At 36.5% G+C, this 18,118-nt stretch overlaps 1 protein-coding gene across 1 annotated transcript in view; it reads left to right on the top strand.

Annotated features, from left to right (window-relative positions):
- The first annotated feature begins 3,138 nt into the window (after nucleotides 1-3,138).
- LOC149070117 (leucine-rich repeat protein soc-2 homolog) overlaps nucleotides 3,139-18,118 on the top strand; it is a 33,235-nt gene continuing 18,255 nt past the window's right edge. Inside the window, exons 1-11 of the mRNA XM_089250143.1 lie at nucleotides 3,139-3,556; nucleotides 6,947-7,078; nucleotides 8,056-8,124; nucleotides 9,209-9,424; nucleotides 11,621-11,716; nucleotides 12,012-12,132; nucleotides 13,021-13,129; nucleotides 13,867-13,960; nucleotides 14,299-14,403; nucleotides 15,644-15,758; nucleotides 17,164-17,376. Of these exons, the coding sequence (XP_089106269.1) occupies nucleotides 3,251-3,556; nucleotides 6,947-7,078; nucleotides 8,056-8,124; nucleotides 9,209-9,424; nucleotides 11,621-11,716; nucleotides 12,012-12,132; nucleotides 13,021-13,129; nucleotides 13,867-13,960; nucleotides 14,299-14,403; nucleotides 15,644-15,758; nucleotides 17,164-17,376 (1,576 nt within the window). The 5' untranslated portion in view covers nucleotides 3,139-3,250. The remainder of the gene's footprint in view (nucleotides 3,557-6,946; nucleotides 7,079-8,055; nucleotides 8,125-9,208; nucleotides 9,425-11,620; nucleotides 11,717-12,011; nucleotides 12,133-13,020; nucleotides 13,130-13,866; nucleotides 13,961-14,298; nucleotides 14,404-15,643; nucleotides 15,759-17,163; nucleotides 17,377-18,118) is intronic.

Here is an 18,118-nt window from a genome sequence, read left to right as displayed (position 1 = left end):
TGCGTTCGCAAATTCTTAGCCATTTTTTACCCCCCCCCCTTGTCAGCAAAATTTTGTAGGTTCTGCTCCCTACCTCCTAAACGCATATTGGTGGAATCAGAGACGTACGAAGAAGTTATGGGGGGGGGGCTCGTGTCCGTCCATCCCCGAAACGACCAAAAATTTATTTTTTTTAATGCAAAAAAACATTTTTAAGATATTCATCACGACCCGACGTCTAAGCCATGAATGGTAAATCCTTAGTCCAAAGACCAAATGTGGCCCTGGGGCTTATCTGATGTGCCCCCCCCCCCTTCAATCCTGTTCTTGCAGCCCGTCCCTAAATGAATCCTAAACATCCCAAAAATGAACTAAGCGGTAAGTTTACACATCGCTTAAGTGACCTTGGCACAATTCCAGAGTATTTTAGCCTCCCTTGGCACATTTTCAGACCACTCAAGCAAGCCCGTGGCACATTTAAAATTTAAAGAACATTTAGAGATCTTTTGAATGACATGTGGCACAGTTTTAGAGCACTTAAGTAGCCCCCAACGTGGTTCTACCTCTCACTTAAGTTACTCGGGGCCCATTCCCAGATTGCTCAATTAATTCGTGGCATAATTACGGATCACTTGTGTGATGTGTGGCACAGTTCCAAAGTCTTAAGCGGCCCAGACGTATTTCCAGATCACTTGGATCCTAGAAACGTTTAGAGATCGCTAAAGTGGCTCTGTAGGGGACTTATCAATAGGGGGAATGTTAGTTCAGGTGCCCACAAACGGCTGAGATAAGCACGAATTTTGGTGGCCTCTTGTAATGTTCAGAAAGAGATTAAAAAGTGAAATTTGCGCCCCTTACGGTTCGGTGAACGGGACACTAGAACTCGCAATCTCCTTCTCCCCCCCCCCCCCCAGTTGTGGTCCTGTGTGACGTTACCAAGAATGAGCGCGGAGGCGTCCTCCTTCTCCAGTATTAGAATCTGGTAACCCGACATGAATAGGGTGACCAATTTCCGGGACAGTCCTGGTTTTTCTATTTTTCTAGCTGCCCTGACTTTTTTTGAAAAATTTCCCGGTTTTTCGCGTATTTTGTGGAACGATTTTTGTAGACCGTATTTTGAAGACCAGTTTTATGTACTTTTCTGGAGCAAATATAATCAGCCCACCCATGAATAATGCATGTAAGTTTGAGCTTCCATCTATATTTCAAGTTGAAAACTGCAAAATGAATCTGTGGTACCTCATCTTTGGGGTCATTCAAGTCTTACGTCAACATCGACGGGGGAGGGGGTTTCCGATTTGCTGACTTTTGATGACGGGGGGAAGGCGAGGTTCGGATGATGCTTACTTCATCAACCACCATTTATGAAAATATTCAATATTCTTAATGGCATCTTACTCGGTGGGCCAAAAACGAGAAAAATCTTTCGCTACTTTGTGGGCACCTGAACTAACATTTTCCCTAATGATAAATCCCTTACAGAGCCACTTCAGCGGTCTCTAAATGTTTCACGGATCCTTCAAGTTCTCAGGAAATGTGTCCGGGCCGCTTAACTGCTCTGGAACTGTGTCACGCATCACATCATGTGATACGTAATTATGCCGCGGATCACTTCAGTAATCCGGGAACGGACCGCGTGTAACTTGAGCGATGCAGAACCACACTGGAACCCGCTTAAGTGCTCTAAAACTGTACGACATGCCATTCAAGGGATCACTAAATGTGCCGCGGACCACTTAAATGTTCTGAAACTGTGCCGTGGGTCATTAAAGTGATTCGTGAATGTGCTATGGGCCTACTTGAGTGATCTGAAATGCCACGGGCCACTTAAATTCTCTTTAATTATGCCACGGGCTACTCAAGCGATCTGTAAATGTGCCGCTTAGTTCATTTTTTCAAAATTTTGTTTGAGGTGGCGGGCTACATCAGATACCCCTGAGGGCCACATTTGGTCCGCGGGACATGGGTTTAGCGTATATTTCTTAAGGCGCGTATACACTAGCGCGCCGATCTTGCAACGCACGACCCCCCTGCAGCGGTTCTAATCCGCTCGTGGGTACACAAACTTCCTCTGTGTTCGTTGAAAAATCCGATTCCAGGTGGGTCCAGTGAAAACAGCTTATCGGGAATTATGAGAGACATCGGTTGCGTGTAGTTACAGAGACATATCTTACACAAGGGACGGACTTTATTTCACACAACATCCTATATACATGACGAGAAACGAACTGCGCAATAACTAGAATAATCACCTGATGGCGCTTTGAGCGCGTACATCAATCCTCGCTCTGAGGAAGTGGCTTTCTTTTCCCACACGTCGGCGGCGACGCCACAAGCTCAAGAATCGTTCGCAACACTGTACAAATTGCTGAACAACCAATTGCTTTCATCGCATGATCTGCGCGCTAGTGTACACGCGCCTTTAGAGGGTGGGTCGCAATTGAATTTCTTAAAAAGAAATTATGAATTCCATTGAAATTAACAGAAATTGATTATAATAACAATAAGGGGATGTTCTTCAGAAATGTTAATTTCTTTTTTTAAATTTTTTCATTAAAAAAATAAATTTTTGATCGTTTAATAAATTTTTGGGGTGAGGGCACGGAAACCCCGATTCCCCCGCGTACGTGTCTGATCCCACCCACATGTGTTAGGAAATTGGGGACATAATTGATGACGGAATTTTGTTGACCCGGAGGGGGTGGGAGTCAGAGTTTTGCTGACTTCTGCTGACAAGAGGGGGGGGGTCAAAAATAGCTACAAAATTTGCTGACTTTAAATCTTCTCAAAATCTAACCCAACTGTTGAAAAAGGGTTATTTTTTTTCTTTTAAATTATTAAAGCTGTTATTTTTTACTTTATTTTATTTTTTTATGAAATAACTTTGTTTTCATAGTAAAGATATACGTATATTCTCACTGTCATATGAAATAGAAATTTGTTGTTTTTAAAATTTGGTCATTTCAAAGTCCTGACCGTTATAACAAAGCATCCGTTCATCAAGGGTTAGGGCTGTTTATTCACATAAACAACCAATCACAATACAGTTCTTATTGCCGATGTGATCAATTCAGATATAAGATGAGATGCGATTGGACGTTTCTGTTGAGGAGACGCCTGCAGCACACCAATGTCTATCCGTCTCGCCGCGATCGGGCTCAGGGGCTTTTAAAAGTCCGTAGTTGTGCGGCGGTTTGTTTGTGATGGTCGTTGAGCGTGTGAAAATGATAACGGCGAGCAACAACATCGTATCTCATTGTGAATCGAAGCCATGAGAAAGTCGTCCAAGACGCGAGGAGTAGATAGCGCAAATAGTTCATCAGTTGCTGCCGAAAGACTGGCCGATTACAAAGGCGAGACAGCTTGCGGGTCGTCATCCTGTGGCTGTAGCCCTAACGTTAGTCCTAGTTCACCCGAAAACACCAGCGGCTCGAACCCGAGCTCCAGCGCGACCCCTTGCACAGCGGCGGCGGCCAACATGTTGGGAAGACTCAGCATATCGCAGCAGGACACGTCGTCGACGGCGGCCAACACCGAAACTCCCGAGCAGTCCGGCGGAGCCAAGGACCCTGGAAAAGTGAGCCACGAAAATCGTGATCTTGTTGAGTTTTGTTTTGTTGTCATTTTTGTTTTATGTATATTAGGCGGGTTCTTAACATTATGGGTCGCGGAGGGCTTTTCTCAAAGTCTCGCCACAGAGAGCAACAGGCCTACAATGATACAAATATTCAAACATCACTCTTCACCCAGAATTTTTAATACAGATGGCACAATTAAAAATGCACACTCTGCACTTATACACACTCAGACTGTCGGGTACACATACTTACACTTCCAGCACAACTCAGTCAGCTGTAAATTTCCCATGACGATATACTGGAGGTGCGTTCAATTTGAAAGAGGCTTCTCTCCCCCATTAAAAAGTCTCGCCACAGAGAGCAACAGGCCTACAACAATAGTTATTCAATTATTACACCTCACTCATAGTTGGAAGAACTGATGGTAGATGGTGGCACTACACATAATGTGCATCACACAGAAACAACCTTCATGTCAGGTTCAAGTTGCACACGCCCACATTCCAATATGTAGGCCTACCAATTCGTTAGAAGTTCCGCCAAGGAATGGCAACGAGGTTCATGTGGGGTTTAGTAGAAAGCCTTCCAATATGGGTTGTACAAAATCACTTGCAGGCCTCAATTCTAGAGCTATGGGTCATGACCCTGACTTGATTCGTAGGGCTTCGGAGATGGGTCGTACCTACAACCAAGTGTTTTTGAGCTGTGCATTATGATCCAAACTTGATTTGCAGGGTCTTCCATGATGGAAAGATGACGTCACTCTCTGATATTCATACAAAGTTTTTAACAACTGGCTGTTGCAAAGATAGTTTTAGAAAGAGAAAATTCAACTGTTTTTTCGGGGAATTGAACCCACATTCTTTTACTTTCCATGTGATTGCCCTAGACTATAAAGGCAATGAATCTCTCAATCTTTCTTTGGAGCTCGTGTACACTGAAAGGAACCTGACTCGGGCCAAGCTCACAACTACTGTGTTGCCACCAGATGGCAATTTATGAAAGGATGATGTCACTCTATTATCCATACAAGGTTTTTAACAACTGGGTGTTGTGAAGATGAATTTTCTCTTTCCAAAAATTCATCTTTGCAACAGCCAGTTAAAACCTTCTTCCATGATGGGTCGAAAAATTCAGTTACAGTCAAGGATTCTTTAGCTACTATTACTAAACCTCATATGTTTAATGAAGAAGGAGCAGTTGGTCATTAAAAACATTCAAATGATATAAACTTCTGTAGATAGAGACACACAAGACCTACTTTTTTGCATTGCAAGTGGGGAGTATTTGTGTAGTGACTCAATAATTTAAACAACATATATACATAATCTATGGAGAAAGACGGTCTCTCTCTTGTTAGCACAATATACACGGAAAAGTGGCTGTATGAAGTCCAAGCCACTCGTCCAGCATACGAGCATTGGCGGAGATATGGGGGTTCATGGCCAAAGGTAAAAAGCAGACTAATCTAATGTACTTGCATATATATAAATTGACTTCATCATCATTATGGTACGCCCCCCCCCCCCAGACTTTCAATTTCATCTTCACCTATGCACACGAGAGATTGGGATTCAATTTCCCGTTAGGGCAGAGATAAATTTTCCTTTCCTTAAACATCAATATCCCATATCATAGTTTCCAAAACTTTTTTGTTCCATCGCCCCCTTCATCAGAAATTTTTTCTCTCATCGCCCCGCAACTCAAGTGAACCCATAAGATCCTATGCTAAATCTGTAGCTTTTATCACCCCCCCCCCCTGTACTATTCCATCACCCACTTTGGGAAAAACTGTCCTCTATAGTGGCAGGAACATCTGGATTTATAGAATAAATGCACATCCAGTGGTGACGGGAATGAAACGGCAGTCAGTTTACCATAAAAATTATTTTAAAAAGAAAAAAAATTCATCTTTTTTTTCACATATGTTGCCATCTGTTAGCCCTGATGTCAGTTGTAAGCTGTTAGCAGCATGTTACTGATGAGACCAGAAACACATTCCGCCTTGAATCTTTTGCATATTTCAAGGCTTTTCCAAGGGATGGATGCATGTAGGATTTATATATAAATCAAACTTGTATATGGTGACAATCGTAATCACATCAAAATTTAGTAAATTAAAAGCAAGTTATAATTGATAATCTTGTAGATAAATTTCATAAGTTCACATTTGATGGTCTGTTTTTCCCGCGTGATGATTTCCATATATTCTATAGGGTGTTGAATAGCTTACCTCTAGGTATTTATCAAAACGCTGACTCGATCAGTGGTTGTAATGGCAAGTGCTAAGTGGTCCCAGATCTCTCACCAGTAAATAGTCAGGGTCTTATAATGTGGATCATGATAAGCTTGTCTGTGCTCTACTCTTATTGTGAAGACAGATGTTTTTTTCCACAATTGGATAATGCGACCAAGTCATGTATAGTTCATTGGACTTTGTAAAATCTGTCTCTTCCACAACTACTGGTCTGCAATAGGCACTTCCAAAGTGAAGTGTTTCTGTACCCATGCATTATAAAAAGTATTGTAATTCGTAACACGCATTAGAAAGTTCCATTCTAACTCCTCACAATTTCTGAATAAAACAAAGAAAAGGATTTCAGCTCGAAGGTGAGAAAAAATTCAGTTTTAGAATGTTTAGCGAAAAATGCAGGATTTAGCATTTTGAAACCCATTATGTTGGCAAGAAAAAAACGAGTGGTCCCATTTCCATACATCCTGTTCAACCAAACGGGACATATGATCATTATTACAATCAGGATTTTTTTTCAGATTTAGTTATCAATTGGTTATTGTTATCAAAATCCCAACATATTTACGTTAAGCGGTATGCACTGTATATTAGTAACTAAACCATGTGCACCTTGTTAACATTAAAAGTGATAGGCCTATACTGAAAGTGCGATATAAATAAAGACTTTACCTAGTTTTCACCATTAGTTGAAATTTTCGCAGCTGTTTTATTGAAAGGTGCGAAATCTGCAAATAAATTTATAACTAGGCCTAGCTAGATACTATGATATGAAAATTTTTAAATTGTTAACTGTAACGCAGCGGTTCTAAACCTGTGCTTTGGGAAGCTCTTGGGGCTCCCTTTGAACTTCCCAGAGGATTGGTGAGTGCTCGAGGAAAATAAAATAAATTAGTAGGTTTGATAAATAAATAAGAGGCTTACAGAGGGCTCCGGCATATAAATTATTTAACTGAAAAGGGATCCATGAGTCATAAAGTTGAAAGCCACTGCTTTAGCTTAATCTATGTTCAAATTTGCATCATTTGGCTTTTTGAGAAAGTGAAATTAGTTTCTCTAACATACATACTGTATTTTGGTATCATTCATTATATGTAATGCTGCAACTTTTAATTGCATTGATTTTCTTAAAATTTAGGAAAAAAAGCTCAGTTCAGGGTCATTAGGGAGTGGAGATGCAGCTCGTCCAAAGCAGGTCACAGTTACTCATCCTGGAACAAACAAAGCTAAACGGACATCAAAGAAGAAGGGATCCATCCAAGCAGATTTGGTAAATGATGTTAACAACCTTTGAATGAGATTTAACTAATTCTTGTACCACATTTAAAATCATAAAAAATTACAACCATAATACTAGGGCTGGACAAACCCAAGTTGCCATGGCAACTGAGAAACTGGTATTGGCACCTAAAATTTTATTTGTGTAGTTACTAAATTGCAGGCTGAGAGTAGCACAATCTATTTGGAATTTATAGGAACTTATCTGCCAACATGGTAGAGGGTCACTATGCCCTGAAAAAGTCAAAGGAAGCATTATTCTAGACCTTTTTCTTTGGCTATAAATTTTTTTTTTGGTGCCTAAACATTTTAACTGGTACGTTGATTTTTTTTTCCCCCCGATTTGTGCAGCCCTGCATAATAGCATTTATTTTTGTCATGGATTCAGTGTGATCTTACATAGTTATCCAAATGGACTCTTTCTGTAATCCTTGTTGTGTCGAATGGTAGATTTCACATGTAATCAGATCGCAAGGTGTTTATAAGCAGATATTAAGGTAGTGGTGGCAGTGTTTAAGTTTTGTTTCCTTTGACGTTTTGTCAAATTTAGTTTCTTCTCAAAAATCATTACAGACTGGAACAATCTCCCACCAAGTATCGTAGATTGTACTATGATTTCCAAATTTTCTTGTAACATCAATCTTCATTTTTGTCATATTTAACCACTGCATTCTCTTGTATAGGCCTTGGCCAAGAAATATTGAACAAATAAATAAGTATAAAAGTTATAAGTATAAATCACAGCTTTTTTGTATAAGGAAGTTCAAGGATTCTTATGTTCCGTAAAATCCTGTGTCAATTTCTGATCATCTGTCAATTTTAGTCAGGAGCAAATGCTGTTAGTTTGTTCCCAATCAAGGACATTTAAAAAATGTTGTGTTTTGTTAAATTCAAATATATTTCTTTCAATGTGAAAATATTATTTGGAAACAACGAAATTTTTAGTGATTTGTTATTTTTTTCATCAAGGATGTATCTAAAGAATTTTCGAGATGCAAAGAAGAAGGTTCCACAAGATTGGATTTGAGCAAATCAAACGTGAGTATAATTTGTAGTTATTTTTAGCTAATATGTTATGTACATCAAATGGGGAAAAATGCTATAAAATAATGTTTGTGTAATTTAATGTTAAAGTAATATTTTGCTTTTATGCACAAAATGTTGTACCAGAACTTCTAACGAATTGGTAAGTGTTGGAATGTGCATGTTGTAAATTTAACCATAAAGTTTGTTTCTGTGTAATGAAAATTTGTGTGGTGTGCTGATATCTGACATCAATTTTTGTAACTATGAGTGAAGTGTAATGATTGAATAATTATTCAATCATTACACTTCATTGTAGGCCTGTTGCTCTCTGTGTTGAGACTTTTTAACAGAGGAGGTCAACATCGCATTCACTCCTTAAAGTTGGGAACCACAGGAAACCAACTTCTGCATACCACTACTGTGGTGAGGGTGAGGTTCGAACCCAGGTCCTCACAATGCGAGTCCACCAAGAGGGTTACATGCCGGAAATTACAGTACTTTCACGGCTATCTACTGTCATTCAAAGACAGCTTCTATTTGCCGTAAATCTGTTTCTTTCCTACAAGATTGCGAATACTCATTTTTTGGGGGAAATCGTAAAGCATTCAGATTGGAACACCCTTTAAAATTGTAAAAAAAATTTCCAAGATCATTGGGGCAGGAGGAAACCAGATCTGTAAAAACTTTACCTTGAAGTTTTGTCATCCAGCCCAGCCCAGCCCCCCCCCCCCCCCAAAGCAGAATGTGTCAAAATCTGTGACGTTCGTCGCAGAACAATTAGCGCTACTGCAAAACAATTCGGAAGAATTTTAAGAAAAAGTGTAAAAAAAACTATTACATGTATGGGGATTTTTACCGCAGAACATTTCCAGTCAGCCGAGGGCTCGTTGCAGAACAGTGCTAAGCATTCTGCTTTAGGGATCCAGCCTCTATGCAGTCATCACCATTTTGCTTTTTGGAAATTGAGTGTGTACGCAGAATCAGCTTTGGAAATGAATTATTTAATTCACAGGGATGCCAGTGAATGATGTAAGGGACCTTGTATACCTTACTATCCTGTATAATTGAAATTGTAAGCATTCAACTTTTTTTTTAGATTACTGTTCTACCAGCATCAGTCAAAGACTTGACACATCTGACAGAGTTGTATTTGTATGGCAACAAACTGACAACCTTACCGCTTGAAGTCGGCTGTCTGGTCAACCTATGCACTTTAGCTTTGAGCGAGAACTCTCTGAGTAGCTTGCCGGATACATTATCCAGTTTGAAGCAGTTGAAAGTCTTGGACCTGAGGCATAACAAACTAAGTGAAGTGAGTTGTTTTTTTTTTTCATTTTATTTCAAAGACACACATAATAGGACAAAAACACAAGAACACACTAAACGACATAATACAAAACAATACAATGTCGACTACACAAAAAAAAAGATAAATAAAGAAAAATAAACATGCACTTTGTAACCTGTAGGGCAGGACTTGACAAATAAAGGAAAAAAAATCTAGATGCCAAGCGTATTTCTTTTGCTCAAGCCAGTAATTACACATACAAAGTTTTAGGTGCCAGTACTTATTTTTTTAGTTGCCATGGTGACCTGGTGCCTGAGATTTGTCAATCTCTGCTATGGGGAATTTACAAAATCCTTCCATCAGGTCTAGGTGAGATGTTAATTTGAAATTGTTTCAATGCAGCAGCGTTGGTCAGGATATTTTAATTAGCATGATTATAATTTTTTTTTCACCAAGTATGAGTCCGAGAAACGTTGAGGTGGGATAGTGAGAGATCAAAATATAAATTTGTTTTATGATGTCAATTCAGAATAATTTTTTTTAAATGGTACATTACTGTATTATAGTATCTCACTGTATTATAGTTTCATAATTTAAGTCTTTTATAATTGAAAAAATGTCTTTTTTTTTTGGAATTTGTTACATTGTTTGTGTTATTAGCGCCATGATAAAAGATGCATCCCTTCATCAGACTTAGACTATGATCCTCTGGCATGAGATGAGATATTTTAAAGTTATCTCACAGTGTCTTTGTGCACAGCTTCTGACAGACAATGAAGTTCCTTGATTCCCGTTGCTGTCAATAAAGAATGTTGTCTTGTATTATATATATATGTATATGTTTGTATATATATGTTATATATATCTTATGTATATGTGTCTAGTTATTCATGGGGTCCATGCGAGGCCTGCTGGCAACGTGCATATGCACCTGCCCATGTAACCTCAACTTTGTGTCTTGTCCGCTGGTGCTCTTTCAGTGCTTAGTGCTCTGGACTAAGGAGCGAATCGCTCTTCCACCATGGCCCAAACCCTCTGAGTGACCAGCTTATATCCCCTATGGGGACAGAGCAGAGGTCATGGTTGATTTGGGATCCTTGCAATGGACGTCCGTCACTATGACCACATTATTAATCTGCAATTCTTCACTAATTATTTCAATTTTAACCTGAGACAGTCTTGTCTAGTACTGTATGAGAAAATTGTACAATAGAACTTGTTTAATTCAAATTTTGTATAATTCGAACATTTGTGAACTCCCCTTCAGTTTATATAGAATTTAATGTTAAAATTACTGGTTTAATTTGAATTTTTTTTTAACATTTTGGGTAATTCGAAGTTGTGGGGGGGGGGGGGAATCATGATTTTTTTTGTATGAGCAAATTTAGTTCGAAAAATTTCTAGAAGTAGTCAGACTGTCTTTTCTCAACCAAGTTGTTAAACAATAAATCTTTAAAGACAGGTAAAAGTTTGAAAATTCTGGGGGGTTTTTTCTGTTATTTTTTGATAATTTAATTCCCATTTTAACATCGTTCAGCTGGGGGTGCATCAAGAATGAGTAACATAATCGGTATCAAGTAGTAAACAATCTATGGATCAAGGTGCAAAATTTAAAATCTGAATCTTTTTATTGTCACTGAGCACATGAAAAATATTGGGAAGTACAATTTTGTAATAAGTTGATGAAAGTATATTTCTTTGGTATCATAAGAATGATATGCAAAATTTGCAGAAACTGTTTCATAACAGATTATTATATGAACTGGTTTTCATAAATAAGGCTAAGCATGGCCAAGAAATTCTGCAGTGATACTGATTCTTGACCATATGGAATAATGCAGTAGCTAAGATCAATTATTGTAATTGTAAGTTATTAAAATTAGGGAAACTAAAAAAGGGAAACGAAAAAATAACTGATGATGAAATTTTAATAATTGAATAACTAGTATCTCCTACGTGAACGTTGATAATTAAGTGTTGCAATTTTTATACGTATTACAGATCCAGGATAAATCAATTGTATAATATGAATTTTTTTCCAATGACTTTCAACTTAAAATTTATTTATCAACAACAAATTTCAAGTTCTCAATCTATATGCAAAGTGATATTTGCAATGTGCAGTTCCATTGTGCTGTATTAACCTTAAAATACCTTGTATTAATGAATGAGGCTTATAATGAATTATTTTTTCAACTGTAATTCTAATTTTTCTCATAGATTCCTGAAGTTGTCTACAAGTTGACATCATTAGTCACATTATATTTAAGATTCAACAGAGTAAGGGTTGTAGGAGAAGAAATCTCTAATCTAACCGTAAGTTGCTCTTATTTTTTATGAGATTCATGCGGTTGTTGAAGAATTCTATATATAGATTTTGTTTTTGAATTTATGTAGAAAAATGCATTTTTTGGGGGAGGGGGGGTTATAGTATTACAAAATAGCATTAATTGTCTTTTTAGAAAATTCAGTGTGTGTTAATAAAGTGATCATAATTTTATTTGATTCTTATATAATATGTACAAATGAAACTGAAAATCATTGAAGGAAAAAACTTTAATAGAGAAATATGATCTTAGTGGTAGTAATTTTGTTTTTCTTATCGTCATAGAATCTCACGATGCTCAGTTTAAGGGAAAACAAAATCCAAGAGCTTCCAGCTGGTATAGGTAAACTGACGCAGTTGGTCACGTTTGAAGCATCAAACAACCATCTCAGACATTTGCCTCCAGGTAAGGCTTTCTTTGTATTTGAAAATAATTTCTTGATCACAGTAAAATTTTGAGTTATGAATAAAAAGTCGGAGTAAGGATGGGGTAAGAAGTTGCATCAAGTTAATTCATTAAAAACTAGTTAATAACTCTTGGTTATAAATAATAAGCAATGTCTTGTAACATGAGCAAGCATGTTAAACCCATTTTGGCTTGATGAGCTGGTGATATTTCACAATGTTAGTATCACTTATACCAAAGCCTCTCCCTTGAGCATCGTATTGCCACAACTAAACCAGCAGTTCATTTTGTCCCACTGTGGGCAAGACCCATCTGAATGAGTTCAAGTGCTGAACCCTAACATTTTTCAGTGCTTCAATGAAAGACCAAATTAAAAAATATATGCAATTGTTTAGGTGCCCCTTGTTTGATTTGGGACTCCTATTCCAGGCCCATGGGTCCACTTGTTAAATTTCCACTGACTATAGGAGTGCATTCATAGCACAAGCCCATGAAAATTATGTCTTACTGAAAATGGATTCAGTACTCATGGGTATTAACTTGGAAAATATAGAATTTGGTGTGAACATTAGGCCAGGATTACGCTATAAAAATTTTAGAAACGTCCTTTTATAAAACTTGAAAAATGTGACCAATAAGCATATTTTTTACATTTGAGTGAATATAACCATTAAGCTTATTGGTTGTTTTTTAAGCTTTGTAAAAGATCTTTTACAAAACTCTAAATCTATCTAACTTTTATTGTGTAATCCCAACTTAAGAGCAATGCACAAAAACCATATCTCTATGGAAATAATGATTTCAAATTCTATAATTTGCTTATTGTACTCAAAAACTTGAAAAATAAATTTTTCCTCATAACTTCTTGCTTTTATAATTTTCCCGTAGAAATTGGCAACTGCATACAGCTTTCAACGTTAGATGTTCATCATAATGAACTTTCTGATGTGCCTGAGACTATTGGAAACTTGGTCAATCTTACAAGGCTGGGTTTGAGGTTTGTTTCTATTTTTTGTTTGTTTATTTCTTAACTATTCATCCAAGTAGTGTACTAGTTCATCAGTGTCACCAAAATATTGTTCTGAAAAGAAAATGATAAACTGTAATTTTTAGAAGTTGCGTTTATATTCATTACCATTTTTTAATGTAAATTTCTTGCTCTAAGGCTTTTATGAAAGAGAAAAAATTTTATAAAACTTTTTTTTTTCTATCTGAAAATTTCTTTTATTTGAAATTTTAATTATTCAAGGTTTATTCACAAAGTATTTGACAATTTTTTGTGCATAAACCAATGAAGCTAGAGAGGCATGGTTTGGTGCACATATGTAGGCGAGTACAAAGAGAGATGTTTTTCCTCAATCTGCAACACATCTAGAAAAGTGACTTTGCAGATATTATTCCGAGGCACACTTGTAGGCGTAGAAAAAACATCTCTTTGTCTCTTGAAATTCTTTCTATTTCTTTGCTCCAATTTTCGATCTCATGATATCTTGTAAGGAAAACTGTTAACAAATTTATATTTTATGTTTTCAGTAAATTTTATAATGTGTGAGATGAAATAAGCTACTTATTTATAGATGCCCCCCCCCCCCACTCCATCAACTTGAACATTTTTTATTGCACTTTGCACATTCTTTCTGTTATTGTGTCAAGATATAATTTTGATATTGCACACAGCTTTTCTAGACTTTAATTATGAATAAAGTAAAACTAAAAATTTCCCATGCTCTCCAGGTACAATCAGTTGGTACGGATTCCTAAATCTTTAAGCAAGTGTGTGAATATGATGGAGTTCAATGTAGAGAACAACAATATCTCTCAGCTGCCTGTAAGTAAAATAAAGTTTGAAACTCTTTTTTTTTTTCTTGGAAATTATGGGTATCATTGCAAAGTTAAGATCATCTGTGATCTGATGACAGAAAATGTTTTATAATTTCAGCTAATACTGTCAAATATGCAAAATACCTTTCAAGGTTATCCAAACTAATAAAAGCCTCATGATTTGAATTTTTTTTTTAATATTTTAAATCAAAGAACTTAAACTTGTTTTTTTATTGAAATTTGTTTGGCTGATTTTTTTTAGGGCAGGGAAGTTGTGCACTGTCATCTGTACTTGTCTATGTCTAGCATTGTTAGTTTATTTCTGCTCAATAATTTCTTGTATAGGAGGGTCTGTTATCGAGTCTTTCGAATTTGACAAGTCTCACGCTGTCCAGAAATAGTTTTACGTCATATCCAGTTGGTGGACCATCACAGTTCTGTAATGTATATGTGAGTATCGATTTATCATTACCTAATAAAACTTGACCATCTTCTTTCATGGGATTAAAAAAAAGCACAACCATCAAAATTATAGTGCAGGCTTAGAGGAATGGGATTTAACCATGCTACTTTGCCTAAACAAGTATAACAAAAGGGTCACAAAAATGAATTTTTAAAGTAATTTGTTGCATGATGGTGATTGTGTCCTATTACCACAGTATATTCGTATATTCAAGGTGTAATATAACAGTGTATATACTGTATTATATTGAACTAGCAGTAATATTTGGTGTTTTGCAGGGACTTCTCGTATACTGGGAGCATTGAAAAAGCACAAAAACATTGTGAACGGATAACCATGTTTGGAACACAATGTTTGGGAACCCCAGTAACCAAAGTAAACATTCCAAAGGTCATTGTTGAGGCCTACGAATCATTGTTGCCCAACAGTTTTTGACCATTTCAGACATTTGCCCAGCTCTGACAGACTTGTATCTAATCATTCATGTCTGGTTCCATTTGGTGTACAGTGAAACCTCAATATAACAATTCTCTGTGACCAATATAACAGATAACCAAAAAACAATGTCGCTGTAGAGGGGTTATCATTAGATGGGGTTATATCATTAGGGGGGGGGGTTATATCTCAAAAGGTGGTAGTTTAACATTAGAATAGTCATTTCCAAACAAGCTTTGAAAAAATATACTGTTGAGGGATTTATCGTTACATTGAGTATTGTTGTAGTGAGGTATATATAGTAGACTCAATTATCCAATCTCCATACCATCCGGCCTAGTTAAAAATTCATTCATAATAATTCAATGTGATTCAAAAGCTTCACAAAATCTGGTTTTGGGATGTAGCTATGTAAAAATTGGCTATTAAAATTTCTTGCACTGTGCTACCCAAACGTCGTAACTTGTTTTCACTTGGGTTAGAGCATAAGTAGATGGGCATTGCATCATGGAAGAGGGCTAAAAGAGAGAAGCAGTCATCTATCAAGGACTTTTTCAAGAAACTAAAAACTGAATTTTGACTCTTTCATCTTAGGCCTACCTTTTTGACATTTGCATAATTATTTATCCATTAACAGTCAAACTCACAGTGCCAGGTATTAGGTATCAGGTATTATAGCTAGTATACATATATAGAGGTAGATGACAAATCCCTTTTTGCTTGAAGTTGTTATTAGAATATCAAGCATTTATATGAATGTGTTAAGTCTAAAATAACGTTTTATATTTGCAGTCTGTGAATTTGGAGCACAATCAGATCAGCAAAATACCATTCGGTATTTTTTCCCGTGCCAAAAACCTGACCAAATTGAACATGAAAGAAAATCAGCTCACTTCATTACCTCTAGGTATATTATTATTCATCTAACCATGATCAATCAATACAGACTGTTCCAAACTGTTTGCACAGTGGATATCTCTACAACCGTTGACTTTGGAAACATGCTTTCAGTTATGAAAAGTTTTCTTGAAGTTCACTTGAAAAAGACGAAAAGTGTTGACATTACCAAAGCTAAAGAAAGATTGAAAAATATCTGCTTTAAGCAAGCTAGGAAAGATACCCCCCCCCCCACCTCCCCCAATAAAACCATGATAATAATAATAACGTGATCCTCACGTATTCCCAAGGGATCAGCATGATCCGTCCAGGGAATTTGTTAGTGTTAGGTTAGTAGACAACCATGCCCGAACCGTGATTCGAACCCAGACCTGCACAGTGAGAAGCTAGTTCCCTAACCACTCGACTGCCAGTCGAGATAAGAACTGTTTTGTTATCAAGAAGACCCTTGTCTTCCTTTCATTAAAGCACACCCACAGGATTAAGATGAATTCATAGAGGAGAAAAAAGATCAGCTACTATTCACGCGTTTGTTTGCTTGTCAATCGTTTATAACTATATACACTGTATCCAGATCCGCCATTGTTTGCATCTATAGCTCACAGGTATGGTATGTACAATTGTTTGGAAGTGGATTATTGTTTCCATAGAACAAGGCTATCGAATTGGGAGATGAGGATTGAAGTTTCAAGAAATACCAACTGTGTTTTGCATCATTGACTATAAAAAACTGAAAATGAGTTATATTAGAAAGGTGTTCGATTGACTGAGTTTGGAAAATTAATGTTCTACTGTATATAAAATCCTATGTTTTGGCAACTTACCATTGCGTTGGCGCAAGCTTTCATTATCTTGAAAGTTTCCATTTTTTAGGGACTATACACAAATAGAATGAACTCAACCATTTTATTTTTTTATTCACAATTAATCATAATTACATTTTTTGACAATTTTGAAAATTACAGAATTTTTACAATTTTTAATTTAATTTACATTTCACAATTTGTGAACCACACTCTTAATCTTTAGCTATAAATTCTGGAAATTTAAAAGTCAGATATCTTCATTAATATTGCATTTAAAAATATAGGGTGTTTTTCGTAAATGACTTTTAAGAGCCCCACACACACACACATTTAGATTTCACTAAGTGGAAGTTTCAGTCTACAGAGTCTACATCTTTGGAAAATTCAAGACATTTTGAGTAACTGCACAAGTTTGAAAACTTTTGTAATTGAAAGTATGTTTCTAAAGTCAATGGGCACAGACATATCTGATGTGCAAATAATTTGGGACAACCTTTATAAGTGCTGCAATGAAGTTATATCACACATTTATGCATTTTTGTGTGAAAAAGTATGACTCTGTTGCTATGTTGTAAATGGCTCTTTTATTTTTCCTCTTTCTTCTTTCAGATGTCGGAACATGGACAAATATGGTTGAATTGAATCTAGGAACTAATCAACTTACTAAGCTTCCTGATGATATCCAATATCTTCAGTCGCTCGAAGTATTGATATTAAGCAACAATTTGCTCAGGAGACTTCCGCCTACAATAGGAAATTTGAGGAAACTGAGAGTCCTTGATCTGGAAGAGAACAAATTAGAATGCCTTCCAAATGACATAGGTACGTAGCGATTTATTTCTTTCAGCATTTGTGATTTCTTAAATTCTGTTGTAATTATTGTGTGATACAGTCGATACGTGTTGTAGCAACCATGAATTCTAGCAGGGTCACAAATTGCAAAAAAAAAAAAAAAGCTCTAAAAAATTTTTACCTGGAAAAAAAGGTCTAAGCTAATGCTTCTTTTGACTTTTTCAGGGCATAGTGACTATCTTTCATGTTAGCAAATATGTTGCTATAAATGCCAAACATTTTGTGCTGCTCTCAGCCTGCAATTTAGTAACTGCACGAAGAAAATTTTAGGCACTAATACCAATTTTTTAGTTGCTATGGTCACCTGGGATTTGTCCAGCTCTGCATTATTGACTATTTAATTACAACTAGTACGATAAGACCCATATGTTCTAATATAACTACTATATGTTTTTCTTTCCATGTAATGACCAGCTACTGAAAAGTCTGTTTTTGATTGAATGATGAGGATGGTTATGCTATCTTGTCCTCTTACCATTTATTAATATTTTATCAAACATTGTGACCCTGTTACTTCACTCAAAAATTCCTTTACAGTGATCTAACGTGCATTACTCTTTGTGAATTTAAATTAGCGAGTTGGAGTCTCCTTTGGTTTGAAGAGCAACCCAACAAGACTAAAGTTATATTAATAACTCTGGCCATTAAACATTAGAATAAAAGGCTGAAACTTGAAAGTAATAGATCAATCATTTAGATTTAACAAAGCATT

The sequence above is a fragment of the Pholcus phalangioides genome, unplaced genomic scaffold (genome assembly GCF_987345545.1).
Source record: "Pholcus phalangioides strain wild (caught in Gottingen) unplaced genomic scaffold, Ppha-v1.0 ptg000022l_1, whole genome shotgun sequence".
Taxonomy (NCBI): Eukaryota; Metazoa; Arthropoda; class Arachnida; order Araneae; family Pholcidae; genus Pholcus; species Pholcus phalangioides.
The sequence above is the reverse complement of the archived record's forward strand: the minus strand, read 5'-3'. Positions and strand labels throughout refer to the sequence as shown.